The 22,232-nt window shown below is 46.4% G+C and overlaps 1 protein-coding gene across 1 annotated transcript in view; it reads right to left on the bottom strand.

Annotated features, from left to right (window-relative positions):
• The window catches only part of PELI2 (pellino E3 ubiquitin protein ligase family member 2), a 245,404-nt gene that overhangs the window by 218,734 nt on the left and 4,438 nt on the right, over positions 1 to 22,232 (bottom strand). The window contains exon 2 of the mRNA XM_086937969.1: positions 12,788 to 12,917. Within this exon, the coding sequence (XP_086794095.1) occupies positions 12,788 to 12,917 (130 nt within the window). The remainder of the gene's footprint in view (positions 1 to 12,787; positions 12,918 to 22,232) is intronic.

Below are 22,232 nucleotides of genomic sequence, written 5' to 3'. Positions count from 1 at the left end.
AAAAAACAAGAGTATCCAGGGAGGATGGTCCCTAAGCACACCTAGCATCTTCCCCAGACTCAGTTGTTCTACAACCACAAACTGTGTCCAAAAGGTTGCTATGGCCAAGTTCACATAGAGGACTCTCTGTACACTTCCTATAATTGCAAAATTTAGTTATTAGAACACAGAGCTAGGATATGTAGGCAATGTAAACAAACAGACCCCATATTTAGATTATAAGGACTGGTAGTCCACCCCAAAAGCGTCCCTTCTGTTTGTATAACGAAAGGGAGGGGCTTCATGGAGACTTGACTGCTTTTTCCACTCCACGAGCTTGGTGGGCAGACGTCTCACGGTCTGGGTGCTAAGGATGATCAACAGGGTGTGAAAAAAATAACTTCTTAGCATGCAACACAATAATAAAATGGAGAAAAAGCAAGAGGCCACCAACTAGGATGAAAAAAACTACGGAATGCACATCTTCCCAATTGGAGCTATGGGGCTCTATTGGGAATCATTACTATGGCATTCTTGAAATTGGTGCATGACAGTGCCTAACATCACAGTAGGAGAAACAGTTCGATGGAACTGCCAGAAGGGAAAACAGGCAGTCCTCTTGTGGAAGAGCATAACATTCATTAGAGATGCAGAGGGAACGAAACAAGTAAGCAGATCCAATAAATGAAGAAGAGTATGCTCATGCTCCAACAAAAAGCCAGTGTTCCTTGCCAAGAGAGTTTCTTGAATTTCGAGGCAAAAATGAGACATCATGCCTACATCTACAAAAGAGACAGGTGACAGAGTAAGTGCATTTGGAATCGTGCCTCTGCAAACTCAATAGTCTCAAAGCGCTGGATTAAAATTCTAAGAAGCTGTATGAAATGCGTTACTTACCTGTAACTGCAGTTATCCAGTATTGGTGTCTTTCATAGATTCACATGCCTGAATCATTCCCCGTCGTCGAGACGGGAGCCTCCGGTATATAAAAAAGTAATGTCCTAAGACATACATAAAGAGAATAGGTCTAAGGGTCTCACCTTAGTAACCTATCTAGGTCCTTATGCAGGAAGGACCAAATAGAGTAGGCTCCAGGGTCCCACCTTGGTAGCCTATCTGTGTCCTTTTGTAAAAAAGGACCAAAGTAAAAGGAACAACCAATCAGCTACTACCTCCCTCTAGAACCTTCCTGTGAGGAGCCTCAGTCTCTCAGATTTTCTACCGCACGTTGTGCTAGGGAGTCTCCACCTGAGTTCTCCTCAGGAATCTTGGATTTTCATCTAAACTGTACAGTTTTTCGACTTTCTTTGCTATGGCTGATAGCAAAAAGAGAGCACTTTTTCGACCCTGTGCCTCCTGTGGCAAGTTGAGGCTTCACGTGGACGACGAACATGAGACCTGCCTATACTGTCTCTATCCTCACCACCAGTCCATAGACTGCAGGATTTGCCGTAAATTCTCCCACAAGACCTAGAAAAATCAGCTACTACCTCCCTCTAGAACCTTCCTGTGAGGAGCCTCAGTCTCTCAGATTTTCGTACGCACCAAGTTGGATAGGTGTAAACCTGTTAGAGAGAGGTGAGTCCTTCCAGGGGAGGCGGGAGGGTGCATGTGAATCTATGAAAGACACCAATACTGGATAACTGCAGTTACAGGTAAGTAACGCATTTCTTATCCAGTATTTAGGTGTCTTTCATAGATTCACATGCCTGAATCAGAGTAGCAAGCAATACAATATGCACATTCTGTGTTGATACAGAATATACAACAGCAAATAAGGAACATTTGTGACTGTAAGAAAAACAACAGCATACAATGTCATGCAGAATCTAGTAATAAAGAAATGTGCATACCAGTCAAGGATGGTGGGAAGTAGGAGGGCTCACCTCACTGGAATAGATGGCGAAGCACTGCTCTGCCCACTGCTGCGTCTTTCGTCAGCTCAGCATCCAAGCAGTAGTGCCTGGTGAAGGTATGCGGGGACTTCCAGGTCGCCGCTCTACAGATGTCCAGGAGTGGCACTCAGATTTGTGGATAGGCTCGAAGGGATGCTTCATCAACTGGTGAAGAACTACGTTGAGTTGCCATGACGGTGGGACAGGTTTTGGTCTAGGGAAGGACCTAGAAAGGGCCTTTAGGAATGGTTTGATGAGCCTGTCCGCCCACAGGGAAGGGCCCCTAGAAGTTCGAGGGAACCTAGAAATTGCTGCCAGGTGGACCTTGATGGACGCATGGGCAAGTCCGGAGTGGCCAGGTGTAGGAGGTATGGCAGGAGTTGCTTGGGGGTGACATGGAAAGGGTGTAGACCTTCCTTCGCACACCAGACGCAGAAGCGTTTCCATTTGAGAGTATAAGTCTTTTTAGTGCTGTCAGCTCTAGCGTTGGCCAGGACATCTCTGCACTCCTGCGGAATGTTCAGATGGCTGAACTCGCGGTATTCAGGAGCCAGGCTGACAATTTCAGAGGGCCCAGGTTCGGGTGGAGAACCTGTCCGTGAGACATCGTGAGCAGGGTCGGGTGACTGTGTAGGCGAAGAGGCGGATGGACAGATAGACGATGAAGTTCCGTGTACCAGTGCTGCCTCGGCCAGGATGGGGCGATGAGGATCAAGGTGCAGGGCTCCGATTTCATTTTCCTGATTACTCTGGGTATCAGTGGGAATGGCGGAAAGGCGTAAGCAAACACGTTCTGCCAAGCTATGGAAAATGCATTCCCTAGTGTTCCTGGTTGGGGAAGCCTGCTTGCGAAGCTTGGGCATTTGGCGTTCTCCCTGGTGGCGAAGAGGTCTATCTGTGGTGTCCCCCACTTCGCGAAGATGTAGTCCATTGCTCCCGCGTCCAACTCCCATTCGTGGGATAGAGACTGTTCTCTGCTCAGGGCGTCCGCTAGGACGTTGTCTTTGCCCGGAACGTATTCGGCTTTGAGTGTTATGCCATGTTGGAGAAGCCAGTTCCAAACTCTCTGAGATTCGAGAGAGAGAGAGAGAGAGAGAGAGAGAGAGAGAGCGCGTCCCTCCCTGTTTGTTCAGGTAGTGCATCGTCGTGGTGTTGTCCGTCCTGACTAGCACTGGGGAGTTTCGGATGCGCGGGAGGAACGATTGGAGCGCCAGGAAAACTGCCCTTAGCTCCAGAATGTTGATGTGGAATTTGGATTCCTGTGGCGTCCATTTTCCGTTGGTCTGTAGTTCTTGCAGGACTGCACCCCAGCCCTCCAAGGATGCGTCCGTGGTGATATGTGGTTGCGCCGGAAGCAGGAACGGCAGCCCTCGCGACAGGTGTTTGGCTGATCTCCACCATTGTAGATTGTTGATCATAGGTTGGGTGACTCGTATGCGGTCCTCGAAGGATCCTGCAGCTTGTGTCCACTGTTTTGTCAGTTCTTCCTGCAGGGGACGCATTTTTAGGCGGCAGTGCGGGATGAGCAGAATGCATGACGACATAATGCCGAGGAGCGATTTGAAGATACGGATGGTCAGAGTCTTTTTGGATGCCACTGACCTGGCCAAGGAGATAAGTTTCGACTTTCTCTCCTGTGATGGAAAGGCTTTTGTGCATTCCGTGTCCAGGGTCGCTCCAAGGAAAGTGATGACTTTGGTTGGTGTTAGAGATGACTTTTCTTTGTTGAGGGTCAAGCCTAGACGGCGGAAAAGATGCAGACAAGCGCTGGAAGATGCGGCTGCGGCTTCTCTTGACGGAGCCTTTACCAGCCAGTCGTCCAGGTAAGGGAAGACCTGGTGTCCCTGCTGGCGAAGAAAGGCTGCGACAGGAGAAAGGCATTTCGTAAAGATCCGTGGGGCAGATTTGAGGCCGAAGGGGAGGACGCGGAATTGGTAGTGTACACCTGCGACTGCAAATCTGAGGTACTTCCTGTGTCCCTTGAGGATAGGGATGTGGTAATAGGCGTCCTGTAGGTCTAGTGATGTCATGTAGTCGCCTTTTTCCAGAAGTCCCAGGATCTCTTGTAGCGTGACCATACGGAATGATTGTTTCTTTAAGAACACATTGAGAGCTCTCAAGTCGAGGATCGGTCGCCATTTCTTTCCCTTTTTGTGAATTCGGAAGAAGTGGGAATAGAATCCCTCCTCCTTTTGGGCGTGTGGAACTTTTTCTATTGCGCCCTTCTGAAGCATGGAAGCTAGTTCTTGGAGAAGCAGCCATAGGTGTCTGTGAGGGAGCTTGACAGGTGGTGTCTGTGGGGGATTTGAGAGGAATTCCAGAGAGTGGCCGAATTGAAGAAGTTGTAGAACCCACCGGTCCGTTGTTATTTGTCGCCCATTTTGTAGGTAAAAAGAAAGTTTTCCTCCAAGTCGCAAAGAATGTGATGGTGGAGGGGCTGGCCAATTGATAGAGTCATTGGCGATTGCCTGCGGGTCTCTTCTGTCCTTTTCCTCTGTAGGACGATTTGTTGAAGGAGGTCTGACGTCCCGACTGGTTTTGGCGCTGTTGAAACTGCGTCTTGCCCTGTGAGTATGAGTAGGAGGACTTGTTTTGATAAGAACCTCTATAGGAGGATTGTCCTCTTCCTCTGTTGGTACGAAAGGACTGATTGCGAGATTGCAGAGTTCCTAGGGCTCTGGCTGTGTCGGTGTCCTTCTTGATTGCGGTGAGGGCTTCGTCAATCTTCTCGCCGAAAAGATGATCGCCGTCATAAGGCATATCGAGAATTTTGGTTTGGATCTCCTGTCTGAAAGAGGTGGCCTTAAGCCAGCCTTGGCGTCTTAGGACAGCGGCGCCTGCCAGCTGTCTGAAGCCAGTCATGGCCACGTCAATGGCACAGTCGATCAGTTCTGAAGCCGAAGTTTGGCCCTCGAGGAGGAGCGAGTGTGCCTCCGCTTTCAGATCTTCTGGAAGGTCAGCAAGGTAAGGCGCGATGTCCGCCCAGAGTTGACGGTTGTAACGTCCGAGAAGGGCAATGGAATTGGCGATCTTCACCGTCGTCGCAGACGTAGTGGAAAAACGCTTTCCGACGGCATCCAACTTCCTGCCTTCTTTATCGGGTGGTGTTGATAAAGGGGATGCAGGGTTGCGCGTATTCTTCTGCGCCGCCTGGGTGACCACAGAGTCCGCCTTGGGGTGACCCGTGAGGCATGCTGGAGCCGACGACGTAGCTTTATATTTTTTGTCCAGTCTGGGCACGACTACCTGCAGGGAAGCTGGAGACTGCATGAGTTGTTTGCCCTGTTTTAGTAGGTAATCAATGGTCGGGATCGATCTTGTTGTTTTCTTCGTTGGTTCCTTAAAATCATAGAGGAAACAGTCAGTTTCCTGTGTTTCCATGGACATATGGAACCTTTTGGCTGCCCTTTCCATGAGGTTATGGAAACCTCCAATATCTGCGGGCGGAGACTCAGAGGATTGTGGCTCCGGAGAGGCTGGAGAGTGAGTGACGTAGTCTTGGTCAGCATCCACGTCTGTATCGTCGTCTCGGACTTCCCCTTCTTCATGTTCTCTTCCCTCATCCTCGGACGAGATGGGGTCTTGTGCTGGGTCCTGTGTCCTAGGAAGAACCAGTGGAGAGGGCTTATGTCGTGGCACGGGCGCAGGAACGGACACAGCTGGCTGCGGGGTTGGCGGAACAACAGGAGTGGCTTTTTGTGGAAACCGCTCTTTGTAGTCCTGAATGAGGAAGCGCAAGTCTGAAACGAAGGAGGCTGGCAGGCACACCATTGGAGTCACCTGAGTGTGAACCTGGGTAGTTACAGGTTCTTCAACCTCCTGCTCTTCGTCAGTACTTTGGCACTTGACAATCAGGTCGGAGGTGCTAGTGGCCTGGGTAAACATTTCCTCCTCCATGTCTTGGTCCTGTAAGAAGCAGGATGGCGTTAGCTGCTGGACCTTACTAGGTGATGTCATCTCCGGTGTAATCGTTTTTTTGGAGATTCTGATGGTAACATGGGATGTTTGGGCGTCCATAGCATGTGATAGGAGCTCAGACTCCTTCCAGGCACCAGTTGCCGTCGACGCCTGTGACGATGGCTTCATTAAGGAGCTCTCCGTCATTGGTTGAACTTTAGTCTTCGTCGGCGGTGGGTCCGTCGACGACGCTCTCGTCGACGGTGCCTTTGGTAACTTTTCCGCCGTCGACTGCTTAGTCGTCGGCGCCGTCGTCGACGGAGTGCTCTTCGTCGACGGTGGGGGCTTTGTCGACGGTGTGACCTTCGTCGACGGTGTCGACGTCCTCGTCGACGGTCGTGTCGTCGACGGCGTGCTCCTAGTCATCGACGGAGCGGAGAATGAAAGCAGTCTATCTGTCGACGATGAGGGTGTTAGTCTTGTCGACGAGGAGGACGCCGACGATGCCATCGTCGTCGACACTGTCGTCGATGTAGAGACGGTTTTCAGCGATGAGGTGGTCGCCGATGTCGCCGTCGTCGTAGTAAGCAGTGGTTGCTTCCTGGGGACAGGAAGGTCCTTGCTAGACACGGTAGGCTTGCCCTCTGAAGACCTTTTGGACTTCTTAGGAGGGGTGTCTGAGGGGCCAGGCGAGGAAGCCCTAGGCCTCTTCAAGGAAAACTGTGAGGCGCCAGACATGCTCTCACCTTCAGAAACCAGGTCGCCTTCCGGTTTGTCCTTAAGCCTGTTCAGCCATATAAGAAGTCTCCCTTCCCGGTTTTTCTGGGTCTTGTGGGAGAATTTACGGCAAATCCTGCAGTCTATGGACTGGTGGTGAGGATAGAGACAGTATAGGCAGGTCTCATGTTCGTCGTCCACGTGAAGCCTCAACTTGCCAAAAAGTGGTCTCTTTTTGCTATCAGCCATAGCAAAGAAAGTCGAAAAACTGTACAGTTTAGATGAAAATCAAAGATTCCTGAGGAGAACTCAGGTGGAGACTCCCTAGCACAACGTGCGGTAGAAAATCTGAGAGACTGAGGCTCCTCACAGGAAAGTTCTAGAGGGAGGTAGTAGCTGATTGGTTGTTCCTTTTACTTTGGTCCTTTTTTTACAAAAGGACACAGATAGGCTACCAAGGTGGGACCCTGGAGCCTACTCTATTTGGTCCTTCCTGCATAAGGACCTAGATAGGTTACTAAGGTGAGACCCTTAGACCTATTCTCTTTATGTATGTCTTAGGACATTACTTTTTTATATACCGGAGGCTCCCGTCTCGACGACGGGGAATGATTCAGGCATGTGAATCTATGAAAGACACCCAAATACTGGATAACGGAACAGTTTAAGCTTGCAGCTCGAGTAATTATTAGTAGCTGATATGAATTCAAACATTAGCCAGATGCTTTTTTAGTCGAAAAAGAATTGCACAATACTAATATTTACGAATGGACTGCGAGGCAGCTCATTACTGGTGTGAGCATAATCGATAATAAAAATGTATACACACCTCATTGAGAGTGGCGATGTGATTTAATTATTAGCCGTTGGTTATTTACTAAGACATTAATTTAAAGTGAATACAAAACGTAAAAAACTATTTAAGAGTTTCTGCCCTGTATTCAAACATTCATTACTAGCCTTGACTGTTCATTACCCACTGAAATTCCCTGAGGTTCAAAAACCTGAGATAACTAAAAGATCCAAGAATGGAAACCAAAACATTCAGAACCCACAATGCCACAACCCAGTATTTCTCCAGAACAACCAACTCCCTCTGGAAATCTTTCCTGACCAATTTGAAACTTTGCTGATGTTGGAACAGAAAAGTCACTCGCATGGTGACATATGTATACCCCTGCAATGGTAACTGGATCCCTGGTGACGATTTTTGTTGTCATGGGCGGGCGAGTAGGCCCTAAAAATTGCACATCCTGAATAATTGGATTGGATTTGTCGAGCCTTGTTGCGGTCTTATTGGTTGCCCAAAGCACCACCCTCATGTTGGTGAAAGGCTAAGGCCTTTACTAACAGTTAAGTAGCACAGGCAATGTGGTGGAAGCATGCCATGTAGTGATCAATAAGAGTGAACAGGCCTTTTTACCTGCGTTACTAGGGTGAGGCCTACAGGCTCACTCATGTAAAGGTACACTGCTGTGTGAATAAGTCACTCTTGGCCGACATCAACTTAGTATGTTGTGCTGTCCCGTAAGCATGAGGTCACATACATGTGCTGTGTGCATTTAAATAGTGCAATACATGGAATACTTTTTGGCACACCCATGGCTGACAGGAGGAGCAACTGGAGGTAGAGGAATTTCCCTTCAGACAGTTGTGGGTTGCTGCATTTCTGTGAGTTGGGTGGGATACAGACACTGGTGGACAAAAAGCGAGGCTCTTTAAGACACCTCAAAGGGTGCTCTTTGACACTTCAATGGTGATCTTTGATCAAGGAAGCGGTCACTGGATAGGGGTCTGTGCGCATCTCAGGAAGGAGATGGGGTTGATAAGAGAGTCGGAAAGAGTTGGGCTGGAGTCCTGGTGTAAACATATGATGCACATATCACTTTGGCTGACATCCAGGTGTGAACCTCTAGTCACTCCCATGGCCTGTGTTGTGGGGTTATCAGATTTGGCAACACTCCTGCTGTGATTAACAGCTTTCTGGAGAAGGTCAGGGCAGAGGAGTAGGCACTTCCAACAAAAGCAGGCTCCTATTACAAACTTCAAATACTCAGACCTTAAATCAGATTCGGTGTCCAACAATGGACTTAAGAAGACCTCGAAGCCCCCAAAATTGACAGCAGCAAAGCATCCAGTTGGGCTGTTTGAAAAGGAGAAGTTCTTGCGACCAGGGCTGGAGCGAAGGCCTGGGAGTCTCCCATTTGGGTGAGTGGACATCACTCAAGGAAATCCAAGACCATATCTCCCTGGAGCAACAGTGACTCCTTGCTTGCCAAGACTAGTGAGCCCTGTGAGGGAGAAGACAGTACTGGCGGGAGCGAGGTCCAGTGGGAGATCCTGGCAAGTTGACTTCTGTAGCAAGGTGTTATGAGACAACTTCTGCACCAACTGGGTCATTGCCCATTTGCAGGATGAAGTTGGCAACCCTGTATGCCAGAGGGGACCGCCATGAAAATTATGGCCAGGCAAATAAGGTATAGCCCGCGTGAGGAGTGAAGTCGGCGACTTTGTATGCCAGAAGGGGGCCACCGTAGACTACAGCTGTGCTAGCCAGGCCTTACTTAGCACTAGTGCAGAGCAGTGTTCCCCCTAGCCGCGCGCGCGCACCTCCCCTGACGTTAGCGCGCACTACCTAGCTAAAGCACACGCTGTGTTTGGAAAGTGTCTACGCTTTTGTTAGTAAAGCACGAGGCAGACTGTGGCATTTTGTTTAAATATTGCTGTTAATCGGAGCCCGTGAAGGGGCTCTGATTATCAGCAATACTTATACGAGAGGCTACAGCGGCTGGGGAAATGAGCGGAACCGACGGCAAGATGGCCAGAGGGCAGAAGGGCACCAAAAACGAGTGGGGCAGAGGGCAGAAGGGCACCAAAAACGATTGGACAGAGGGCAGAAGGGCACCAAAAACGAGTGGGGCAGAAGGGCACAAAAAACGAGTGGGACAGAGGGCAGGAGGGCACCAAAAACGATGGGACAGAGGGCAGAAGGGCACCAAAAACAAGTGGGGCAGAGGGCAGAAAGGCACAAAAAACGAGTGGGACAGAGGGCAGAAGGGCACCAAAAAACGATGGGACAGAGGGCAGAAGGGCACCAAAAAAAAGAGTGGGACAGAGGGCACAAAAAGCACAAAAAACGGGTGGGACAGAAGGCAGGGGGGCACCAAAAACGAGTGGGGCAGAGGGCAGAAGGGCACCAAAAACGAGTGGGACAGAGGGCAGAAAGGCACAAAAAACGAGTGGGACAGAGGGCAGAAGGGCACCAAAAACGATGGGACAGAGGGCAGGGGGGCACCAAAAACGATGGGACAGAGGGCAGAAGGGCACAAAAAACGAGTGGGACAGAAGGCAGGGGGGCACCAAAAAACGAGTGGGGCAGGAGGGCACCAAAAACGAGTGGGACAGAGGGCAGAAGGGCACCAAAAACAAGTGGGACAGAAGGCAGGGGGCACCAAAAACGAGTGGGGCAGAAGGGCACCAAAAACGATGAGACAGAGGACAAGAGGGCATAAAGGCACAACAACGAGTGGGACAGAGGGCATAAAGGCACAACAATGAGTAGGACAGAGGGCAGAAGGGCACCAAAAACGAGTGGGACAGAAGGCAGGGGGCACCAAAAACGAGTGGGGCAGAAGGGCACCAAAAACGAGTGGGACAGAAGGCAGGGCAGCGCCAAAAACGAGTGGGACAGAAGGCAGCAGGGCACCAAAAACGAGTGGGACAGAAGGCAGGGGGCACCAAAAACGAGTGGGGCAGAAGGCAGGGGGCACCAAAAACGAGTGGGGCAGAAGGGCACCAAAAACGATGGGACAGAGGGCAAGAGAGCATAAAGGTACAACAACGAGTGGGACAGAGGGCATAAAGGCACAACAACGAGTGGGACAGAGGGCAGAAGGGCACCAAAAACGAGTGGGGCAGAAGTCATAAGGGCACCAAACACGAGTGGGGCAGAAGGGCAACAAAAACAATAGGACAGAGGGCAGAAGGGCACAAAAAACGAGTGGGACAGACAGCAGGAGGGCACCAAAAACGAGTGGGACAAACAGCAGGAGGACACCAAAAACGAGTGGCATTTGGCACCGCAGACACGCGAGGTTCGGTTCCTGGCGCACATAGCCATGGTTGCAGCGCACAGAGACCCTCCACTGCCGCACACCGAGGAAAAAAATTAGAGGGAACATTGGTGCAGAGTGAGGTAGACAACCCCATATGCCAGAAGGGGCCACCATGAAGAGGAAGTTTCTGCCATTCCGATTGAGCCGTCAGTGTATGAAGTAAGTTCGGTGGCACATATGCCAGAGGGGCCACTAGAAAGGTCAAGTACTGTTGCATCATTCAAGCAGCCATCAAGAGGCGGGGCTGTTGTGACCCGTATGGGCAAGAGTCCCAGACTGGGGATCAGAACCGGAGCCAATATCACAACCTTACCCTCATGGGAAAGATCAGAGTAACTTACCATCTCTCTGGAGGAACGCTGGGGATGCCCAGCCATTGCCCATACAGATCCTTGAGTGCTACTCACCAACAGCAGCTGATGGGAGACTCCAGTCATGCAATTCCTGCAGGAGCATGCAAGACTAATCGTAGGCCCGGAAGGCCCAAGAGTATATTGTTCTGCCACACAGCGCTTCTGGGTTGGAACGCTTAAGAGTTGGAGTAGGACTCGAGTCTCTGATTAATAGTGGGGCCTAACTTGAATGTTAAATATAGTGATTGGGGAATAAACTCTACCGCTAATGAGAGGGAAGTGAGAAAAAGGGATCTGTGTGTATTGCTTGTGTATGCTGTATTTCCCCATGTGTTCGTATATAAATACACTTTCTTCAAAAAAGCAAGTTTTGTTTACTGTTCAATCATTTATTGCTGCTGAGCGTATTTCGAGTTGTAAGACTGTGTTCAACTCGCAACTCTGCATCTACATTTACACCCCCCTCCCCTCTCTGAGAAGCCTTTGACCACTCAACTCAAGCTACTAACTGATCAAGGGGTACTTAGCCCTGCAGCTCGGGAGCCATAGAAGGCCCGGCTCCGGGACATCAGGAATAAAAGGCTTCAACCCCCACGGTTGGGCCCAGTAGCTCTTGCTTGCACCTTTGAAAGGGGTTCTGACAAATGCAAATCCACAAAAACGCCAACAAATAACTGTTTAAACTTTAGTTGAACTAGTTTCACCATCCGTGTATTTAATTAACTCGCAGTTACGTTTCCTACATGCTGCTCTTCCTTTGCCCTAGTACTCACTGCCTCATCCCTCTGCTTACTATCTGGAGTTTCATTTAATTTGCCGTACTGTTTAATAAAAAAAGCTAAATAAAATGTTTAAATAAAGTTAAACGCAAGAAAGAAGGTACTTGGCAATTCTGTCAGCTCAGAGTACCCATGAGTATGTATGTATGTATATATATATATATATATATATATATATATATATATATATATATATATATATATATATATATATATTAGAAGGGGTTCCCCACACAGAGTAAAGTCCCAGGAAACACAAAAGCCTCGCACTCCAGGGTCCTTCTTCACAAAGCGTTTATTGGCGACGCGTTTCGACCAGGCGGTCTTCTTCGTTAGCCAGCCACATAAACACACAATCACCATTTTAAAGTGCATGAGGGGAGTAGTGGAAACTGACATAGGACCACAACCCCATTGGAACTACAATATTCGTAAGACTACAAATGCAATGAAGGAAAAACTCAATTGTGCACAGGATTGTAAAACATTAGTGCTTGAAATTAAATGTAAGCGACATTTATGATGTTTAAAATGAATAAACAAGCAATTGAAAATTAAATATTTATACTACAACAATAAATTTAAATTCCATTGCGTTGCGACCAACACACACACAGACATACACACACACACACCTTCATTTTACCGTTGAGTGTTTTTTTAAAACGTATTGACCAATTCGCTCGCTCCGTGCAAGCTTTTATTAGCCCTGTAAAATCCCACGCCAAGTCGAACTGATCTAGATTCTAACCTGCGACCCGTCGTTAACACGGATTTCTGAAGCAGGCAATAAAAATATTTGAGCACTTAGCAGAATAATTTTTTCCACAAAACCAGCTATCAGTAAACTAGAAGACACTGGATATTAGACTCTAAGACCTTTATAAACCTTCAGTTCCAGCTAACAACCTGTGGAAAAGTATTCCAATGAAAGATACTCCATTAACATCACAACCTCTGGAATATTCCTTTCCAGTTCGTGTCATTTTCTTTTTTGCTTTGTTTATAAACACAATCAATAAAAAAAAAAAAAGAGGGAAAACATGACATACTTTGGATGCCTGAGGTGTTGATATTAGATGCACTGTACTAGGTTTCACGCCGTTCGCCTTCGGTCGTTTATATAGCGTGAATCTGCTTTTTCGGCGACCTCTGTCTCCATTTGGTAGAGAACCATTGTACCTTACACAAAAGAAAGAAAAAAAATTAGCGAGAAAATGTTTTTTTGTTAAAATTGAGCAGCTTAAAGATAGAAAACGGATTGTTATTGAACAGTCACATAAGCAAACACTTTGCGAGGGTTGCGATCCTCTTGTAATTACATAAGACCCGTGCAGCATACACTTCTTAAAGACTACAGATGTCTCAATGCCAACGTCACGTTGATCCAATCAGGGCCAGACATGAAATCTGAACGTTTTTTGCTTAAATAAGAGGATCAGAAGCTCGCCACCTGACCGAAGGACCGAGATTGTTTATTATAGCTTTACCGAGTATTGTTCCATAAAATGTATCAGGACTTTACAGGTAAACGTCCTCAAAGTACTTTTAGTAGGGGGAATTTTAAATCTAGGTTAATGTTCTGCTGTTCAGGGCCAGGTCTCTTGGAGCAAACAGCAGTATTAATTTCATTTGTTTTCTGTGTTATCTTTCTCTTACTGTGTCATGTGAGAGACGGGGAGAGGGGAGGGGTTGTGGGCGGTGAAAGGAGAGTTAGTAGTAGACAATGCAGATCTCCATGCAGTTTCAAATCTCATTCAGCCACTGCAAAAAACTAGGCCACATGAATCTCCGATTAGGTCTCGAAAGCAATCACCCTAAGCCGGGCAGCGTCATCACCTTGTAGGATTACTAGACACATATGTACAGCAATAAGGAAGAAGGTCAAATCATACATGCAAAACAACTGCAGAAGGCTGTGCAGCTGGCACAGGTGGTCAAGAGGTACACGGATACTGTTTGGCACACAATGAACGATAAATGCCAGGAGGACAGGATATGCTGGTTTGGGTGATGAGCAAACAGTACTGCCAGCCACTGTTTAGGATCACATCAGGTAACCAAAGACGAGTAGGAATAGGCCATGCTTTAAGCACTGCTCATCCCTCTATTCAGGGCCACTGGACTTAGGCGATTCTGCAGCGTTTTCCAAATAATTATGGACTGGCTGCATGATCCTATATTTGCTGCATAATCGGCAGTTTTGAACAAAAATGATGTTTCTAGCTCAAACAGACGACAAGTTACTAAAAACATGGTGACATGTTCCTGCGCATTGGAAGGCCCTTCGTAAAAGTTGTCTTGTCCCCTTTCAATTGCTTATTGCTGTATTTGGTTGTTAAACTGGTACTAATAAGGTGAAATCTTTGACCATAAATAATAAAGTAATACTATAAAAAAAATGTGTTGCATTACGCTGCATAATTTGCAGCCTTCTGCTGCATAATTTAGTCAACCCAGAGGTACAAATGGTCCTTTGCTGCTGCATAATTCTAGTGGCCCTCCTATATGTTATCATGTGATAGTTGTGCAGCAATTACAAGATACAATGGCTCGAGGGTGGGGGTGTAAATTAAGCTACAGTAGGCAAAGTACAAAACTTAACTCGGGGTTCAGATGCCAACCCTAAGCCATGTGCAACAAATATAGGGAAGGCATAAGAACAGTAAATCGCAAAAACGTTTACAAATTGAAAGAACTTACAGTAGATGTAATAGGCATTTTATTCTTGTCGTAAAGTAATCATGTTTACATGGCACATGCATTTACTCTGTGCTAGAATTCGATTTGAAGACATTCTTGGTGTTTTGAAGCCTGGGGGTGACATAGGCCGTGTAAAGTTGTCGGGAAGTGTAGCAATTCAGTAGAACTCGAGGCAATACACTTGCAGTCAACCCGTTACCACTGTTCATTGCACATCAGCTTTCTGCTGCACCACTGTGGGGGAAACTTCCTCCTGTATGTGCAAGGAGGATCAAGGCACAAAAAACATGAGGATCTGGGATGTGCCTTTGCCAATCCCTAGACTGAAGGGGTTTGTAATATCCACAAAGAATATGTAAGAAGTGGTCATGGGGAACTCACTTGTCATAACAGCAGTTTGATCATATTAAGGCATACAGATGTGAACGGCCCTGTGTTAGGCTACTACCCTCTATATCAGTATCCCAATAAACATATATATTGCAAAGAAACATACATACACATCAGCGGGTAACCATTATTAACTAGCTACATATTACCTAACCCATACACCTTCACTCTTTTTGCTTTTGCTTTTATTATCCTCATTTTAAAAAAAACGTTACTTGTTAAACAAGTAATTTCATCCAAAATGTCTTTGCAGTGCTAACTTTTTAGGCACATTTCAAACAAAGTGCAGGTTGCATTAATAGTTCTTGATACTCTGATACAGTCACAGCCAACACGTGTTTCGTGGCTCACCAACCGCTTCTTCTGGGCCCATGTGAAGAAACAGAAGAAAAAAATAAGACACTTCAAAGCAGGTCTCATAATTAAAGCATGATAGATTGTGTAGCTGTGTCTTTTATCCTCGAAGAATTGCGGTCATAGTATTCACGTATTAAGGTGCTATTTCGGCGCAAAATAACTGCCATTTCCATATAATTATATCATCTCCACTTCATATTACGGATCTTCTAGCTATATCATGGCTTAAATTTGCACCCCGAATCTGCATGACAAGGCTCCCAAACTTCCACTCTAAGAAACCAAAAGATTCAAATTGAAACCATGATATAGACTGAAGAGTCGTAATATGACGCAGAGATTATATAAGTAAGACATGCGATTGTAGAACTAAAGCAGGGCATCCTGGGCTGCTGCGCAACAGAGTTTGTTAAACTGGTAGATGAGCATGAATGGCAGGAAGCTTACTTATACTATCGATAGCTGCCTATGGAATTAAAAGCCATATTGGGAGAGGTACTTATTCAGTCCAGAGTCTTGTGCATCAATTCAGCTAGCTCTCCAATTTTATTGGTTAGCCTGTAAAAGAGAGTGATTTAGATTTTTAAATATTGGTGAGTGCCCCGCAGATCCTAAGTTTTATAAAACAAGAATTGAAAAACATGCACCGACATAACCAAAACGCTAGCAGCCAACACCAGACCGATTGTGTTTATTGAGGACGAGTCCGGTGGAGGCGTTCTGAAGTTTCTGGAGGAGTTTCTGGGTGATGACAGCGTAGAGCGGGTTGCCGTAGTCAAGTCTGCTGCTGAGGAGTGCATGGGTCAACATCTTTCTGGACTCGGTGGGGATCCATTTGAAGATCTTTCGGAGAAGCGTAGCATGTGGAAGCAGGACTGCGTTAATATAGCGGTTTAAGAGCGGAGTCAATGATTATTCCAAGGTTTCGTGCTTGGTCTGCTGGTGTGGGGGGTTGTCCAAGATCTGCAGGCGACCATGAGTCATTCCAGGCGGAGGGGGTGGAGCCCAGAAGAAAGACTTCAATGTTCTCGAAGGTGTGCTCGAGGAAGCTGTCCTTCATCCAAGTAGCATCTGCCTTTGTCCCATCGTGGAAGTTGTTCTTGGCCACTGTGAGTCCGTTGGGGAGGTACAGGATCAGCTGAGCATCGTAGGCATAGGAGACTATGTTGACGTCATGGTTCTGGACGATGGCTGCGATTGAGGCCATGTAGATGTTGGAGAGTGGGGTTCAGGGAGGAGCCCTGAGGCACTCTGCAGCAGATCTCTGTGGGTCCAGAGTGGAATAGAGGTGGTCTGGCTGTGTTCAGCTAGTGAGGAAGGAGCATATCCATTCTAGGGCTTTGTTGCGGATGCCGGCGTCATGGAGTCTTCTGCTTATGGTGCGGTGGGAGACTGTTGAAGACAGTCCAGAGCTCCAGGAGGATGAGGGCTGCAGTTTCGCCTCAGAAGAGGAGGGTGCGGACGTCGTCTGTGGTAGCGAGGATGGCAGTCTCTGTGCTGTGGTTGCTTCAGAAGCTGGTTCAGGAGGGATACAGAAGTGGTTTGCTTCAACAAACTCGGAAAGTTGGGCATTGATGGCCTTCTCGATGACCTTGGCTGGGAAGAGGAGCAGGGAGATGGGTCTGAAGTTCTTGAGGTCCGTTGGGTCAGCAAAGGGTTTCTTCAGCAAGTGGTTGATCTCTGCGTGTTACCACTCTTTCGGGAAGGTTTTTTTATTTTATTTTAAAGGTTTTATATAGCACTGGCTAGACCCAGGGCTATCAGAGCGCTTTACAGGAGAGCAAGGAAGCACAGTAATCAATACATTTGGTTAAACATTGCAATATGAACCAATAATAGGGAGAGCAAACAAATACGAGATTGGGTGGGTGTGTGGAGGTGTAAGGGAGAATATAAAGTTGGTGGATAAGGAGAGTGAAGGGTAGAGGAATAGGGGAAAAGGAGATCAGTGGGAGCCCATGCTTGAGGCTAGATGTTATAGTTAAAGGTCGGGGCAGGGAAGGATGTTAGGGGGAGGGGAAGTAAGGTTGCGGAGTTGATGGAGCAGTTGATGGTGCGGCAGAGTACAGTGTTGAGGATTGAAGATATGGTGAGGGCAGGGGTCAGAGGGTGCTCCGGAGTGAATATTCTTCATGAACTTGAGGGTGTCCTCAGCAGTGAGGGGAGTATAGCTGAGCATTGTCTGTTGGGGTCTGGTGTTGTGGGTGCGTGGTTGCGGGTGCGGTGCCAGGGTCTTGGGTATCAAGGCTGAAGCTGTTGTAGATCTCCTTAATCTTGCAGTGGAAGAAGTTGATGAGGTTGTTTCAGAGGTCTTGGGAGGGTCGGAAGTCTGCCGTCCCCGTACTGGTTTCTAGATGAACACCACAGGTACAGTGGATCACTGCAATTAAATAATTTCAATTCCCCATCATTTTATTGATAATGCGACATAAACTGACCACAGATTGCCCTATTAGATCAGTGTCTTTTTTACTGGAATGTACAGTTTAACGTCTACATAACAAGTTCCCAACACCACCATATCACAACTAATTTCCATTTTGGGCATTTGATTAGCCTTGAGGAAGATGCATACATGTTCTTTAGTAGGATCCAAATGCTCACAGCAAAGAAGAAGAACCTAAAAGCATAAGCACAACATGATTTGGCCACATGATCCATCTAGAAACCAAAATCATGCTGCCTTTCTTTGCTCTGCAATGTACTGTCTAAAGATTACTTCCTAGAGAGCAACCAATCAAGTGACTATAAAAAGAGGCCTTCTGGTCCCTGGGACTTTGGTGCAGTTTTGCAAGTGCAAGGAGCACAGATGTGGCCCAGGTTGTAGAAGTTCTGTTTGAGGAACAAAGCCTCTCTGGGTCCTCCACTCAGCCATCATTTCGGCAGATGTCATCCTGTGGTATATACAGCCCGCTCTGGCCAAACAGGAGCTTGCATACAGAGGTTCCATAGATTAACCTGGATCAAGAGACCCAGAGCGTTCTACATCACAGGTTCTTCATAGCACACTCAGTAATCGACTTCTTTTAGATGTCTTGTAGCTGTGGGGATGTGCTAGACTTCTCCTAAACAGTCTCCCCTCCGTCAGTTCAGACAAACTCCTTCCCACTCTCACATGGTAGACATGCTTCAAGGCATTTCGGCAGACCTTCAGCCACTCCAAATGTAAGTGCAGCTTTCAAGGCCTAACTTGACTGAAGTCTAAAACCACAGGTTATCAAAGCAATCATTTACTTTACAGTCTCCTAGTGCTAGGCAAGCATCTCTAGAGCAAACAAATGTATGACTTCCTAGTTGTCATCATTCACAAATATTCATATTTGTTGAAAATTATGACCAAAGTATGCCCTAAAGTTGTTTTATTATTCCAACAGCCCAAAAACTAAAACAGGGCAATGTCTTTTTTTGTTCCATTTCAACAAAGTCTCTGATCTTTCGAATGTAGTTCCAAATTCAGTGGTAGTTTCGGCCTCCTAGATCAGTGATAGGTCTGCAGCAATTGCACATACGACAGCTAGCTAAAGGTTTTGAGATGGCAGCAATCGGGGTCTGAAGGAGCGCAAGCTAGCAAAGCTCATTCATGTACCTTCAGGTTAAACATAACTGTTGGATTCCAAGCAGTGAGGTTACCTGGTTGGTTGCCTGGACGTGAAGGCTGCTGTGCCCACTGGCTGAAACTGGCTTGGGAATGGTACATTATGCAAGAAGTTCACCCAACAAGCAAGCAAGGAGTGGCATATTTTACAGTCCCCGAGTCCCTTCTTGAGGAACTGGCTGAATGAATGCCAATAACTACCATTAAAGGGTTTCGTGCATAAATCATGCATTGATATATGTAGGGGTGGTTAAAGGGAATAAGTTGCATATATTAGGGTGGGCATAAAGTTGAAGAGATCACAAGCAAAATATGGCAACATTTGCTTTCCTTCTCCGATTCATAAGAATGCAACTAAAGAACAATATTTGGAAAGGCCTCATAACTGTCAAAAAAAATTGCTTCCATGCATGGTGTAGTGAAGCGCCCACTCAAAAACTGATCAACGCGAGTACAAATAAAGCTGCAATACATTAAACGAGCACTAAACAACAGTGGTGCCCTGTATCCACTTTACCGTTTGAGATCAGTCAGGTGTTGTTGGGCTTGATCAACTCTCCCACAAAGAAAAACTTGGCAGAAAATATGTTCTCCTTGGCCTGGGTTGGTGAAATGACGCATAGCAATTAAGTAGCTTAGCACGACGACGCCCACATATACAGCGCGGCTATGAGATGTGTCTGAATGGGCAGTTGCAGAAAAAGTGTGAATGAAGCATGTTTGTAGAGATGATAAACTGGAAGACTTGCGAGCCTGGTCAATCATGTTATTAGACGTAAGGGAACCAAATGTGGCAGCCAACCCTGGGGTTGGTATCCCAGTGACATAATCCTTGTGCCCTTACATCATTGGGGTGAGAGGAGAGGATACCCTTGGTTATGAGTGGGTGCTCCACAGACTGCTACAAACTACCCGGCACTTCAGATGTACTGGCAGGGGGAAATGGGCACGCGAGCAGGTGTCTAGTTACTAGTTTATGGAGTCCAGAGATATAAAGCAGACTGTTTTCAGGAATTACTGTGTTTTTTTCTTTTTCTGGTGCTGTCCTATGATAATGTCTAGCTTCATATGTAGATTCTCCCAAGAGGTTTTCTTCTGAACAAATCTCTCTACACAGGTATGACCCGTATGTGTACATTTATGACTGAAATCTAAATGTATATCTATATATCGGTTTATAGAACTTGTGCGATGTAACATGGCATAATCCTTTACGGAGGGTACATTGTCACAGAAACTCAACAAAGTTTCATTTAAAAAAATGATATAATAATAATGATTATGATATTATCATCATCATCATCATCATCATCATTAATAAGTATCCACTTTTGGGTACTCCTGCTGAAAAACAAAAAGAATGAAGAGAGGGAAACCACAACATGGCGGTGCATTTGGAATTCTTTTCTGCCAAAAAGCTTACCAACGAGTCAGTTTCAGCACTTTTTGATAGAACATGGCCTGCCACTGTAGCTGTGATATTTAAATATGGCAGACTCCAGCCAAAACGTGCATGGGTGTCAGCCTGACAGTTCAGGCGGACCACACGCCATGATTTATAGGACTGCCTTAGTCTATTTTCAGCTCATACCCCAGTCTTGTGCCAACACTGTCGTTGCCAGTGCAGATATGAACCACCACAACATTTTGGTCGGATGAAGAAAATTTACCAATAAATTCACTTACAGCTTAAGCATATTCATACAATACGTGTAGTCTGAGGACTATGTGGAGCCACAAAAATGTGGTGAGGGAAAGAACATGAATCCCAAGCAAAAGCTTGGATTGCTATGATACTCGTGAACGTGTTGCCTTCAATAGTTAAGGGGGGGGGGGGTCCATAAATCTTGTTTTTGCATTTATATTGTGCATTGAAGTTCAGAAATTAACCTAGTTTCACTGTGCCTTCAAAATCAGATAATACCTATGGGGCATGTATTTGCTTTGTTCGTACTAAGTTGGAAGGGAAAGCCCACACGTGGGTCCCTGGCTCACTTTGCCTCTGGATTCAAGCTAGCCTGGTTGGACTGTTCCAATGAGGCACAGGGTCAAGACTGATTTGCATATGGCTGAGTCTGAACTGGGGTGGCGAAGTGAGCTAAAGAACGATGATGGATTCAACCCAGATCTGTGACTGGGGGTGGGTGTCTGAATACTTTAAGTGCTCCGTCCATCCTCTCCTTGGGTTTGCATTGTTTGCCCTAAGTTGACAGGGGATACCTAGACGTGGGTCCCTTGCTCCCTTTGCCACTGGATTCAAGCTAGCCTGGCTGATGAGCGGTGTTACCTCAAAACCGGTCCCAAGATGCTTGATTCCGGTCCCGGGAAGACCAGGACTGGCAGTTCGGGCTGGACTGTTCCCATGAGGAACAGCGTCAAGACTGATTTGCATATGGCTGGGTCTGAACTGGGGTGGCGAAGTGAGTAAAAGAACAATGGTGGATTCAACCCAGATCTGTGACTGGAGGCGAGTGTCTGAAAATGTTATTTGTAAAAAACAGAATACTGACAGTCTTAAATAGAACGCAATAACTGCGGGGGACTGATGAGAAAAAAAATCAAAAGAAACAATAAATCTTAAGTAGACATACACTCACATCTCCACATTATCTAAACCAGCCTTACTCCTACTACTTCTCCTGAAAAAAATACCACACATGGCAGCCATACTATCCATACTCTCCAAAGCCACCCCAGGATCGCCACCCCCTCTCCCCCTCCTCCCTGTAACTCATTTTCCATCACGAAGCACATCTAACAAAAGGTCTAAGTAAATCAGTCCATTTCCCCCACTTCTAAATGAAGGACCTGCATTTGTTCCTCCTGAAAGCCAAGATCTACTTCAGCGTGGTCTGTACCACCAACGCCATTCTCATTTATCAAAAATACATACTGCAGAACATCAGAGGTCTGAAATAAGATAAAGGCAAACTTCATCTACTCCTCCAAATATCAGCAATGACAAAAGTCGACTTCGTTCAACCAAGCCTTTTCCTGTTGAGCACAAATACTAGAACTGATTATCTAAATTTGAGCAATTGAACACCAATTGTTTAAACAAAGACAAAACCTCAAGTACTCAGATTTTCCTTAAAGCCTATATGCACACCCTTAACAATTATCACCAATTCTCTCAAATCCCTTATAATGTAATTTCAGGAAAATTCTCCACTGCCCCTGTGGCTAGAACAAATATCTTTAATAATCATATTGATAATAACATACATTCATAGGTCATGTTAATTTTATAAATGCTTTTTTCATATGTCCCTGGAGTTATTTATGACAACATTTGGTGGTGGGCACTTTGAGGTCCATGAAAGAGAGTAAGATTCTTTCAGTTTTGGTAAATTAAAGGAGCGCAATCTTGTTTGTAACGGTTTATTTCCAAATCTCTCAGATACAATCAGAAAGAAATCTGCAGTACTCCACGTGCCTCTTCAAAAGGCAGT

Source organism: Lissotriton vulgaris, chromosome 9, assembly GCF_964263255.1.
Source record: "Lissotriton vulgaris chromosome 9, aLisVul1.2, whole genome shotgun sequence".
In the NCBI taxonomy this organism is placed as follows: Eukaryota; Metazoa; Chordata; class Amphibia; order Caudata; family Salamandridae; genus Lissotriton; species Lissotriton vulgaris.
Note: the sequence above shows the minus strand (reverse complement) of the source record. Positions and strands in the feature narration are given on the sequence as shown.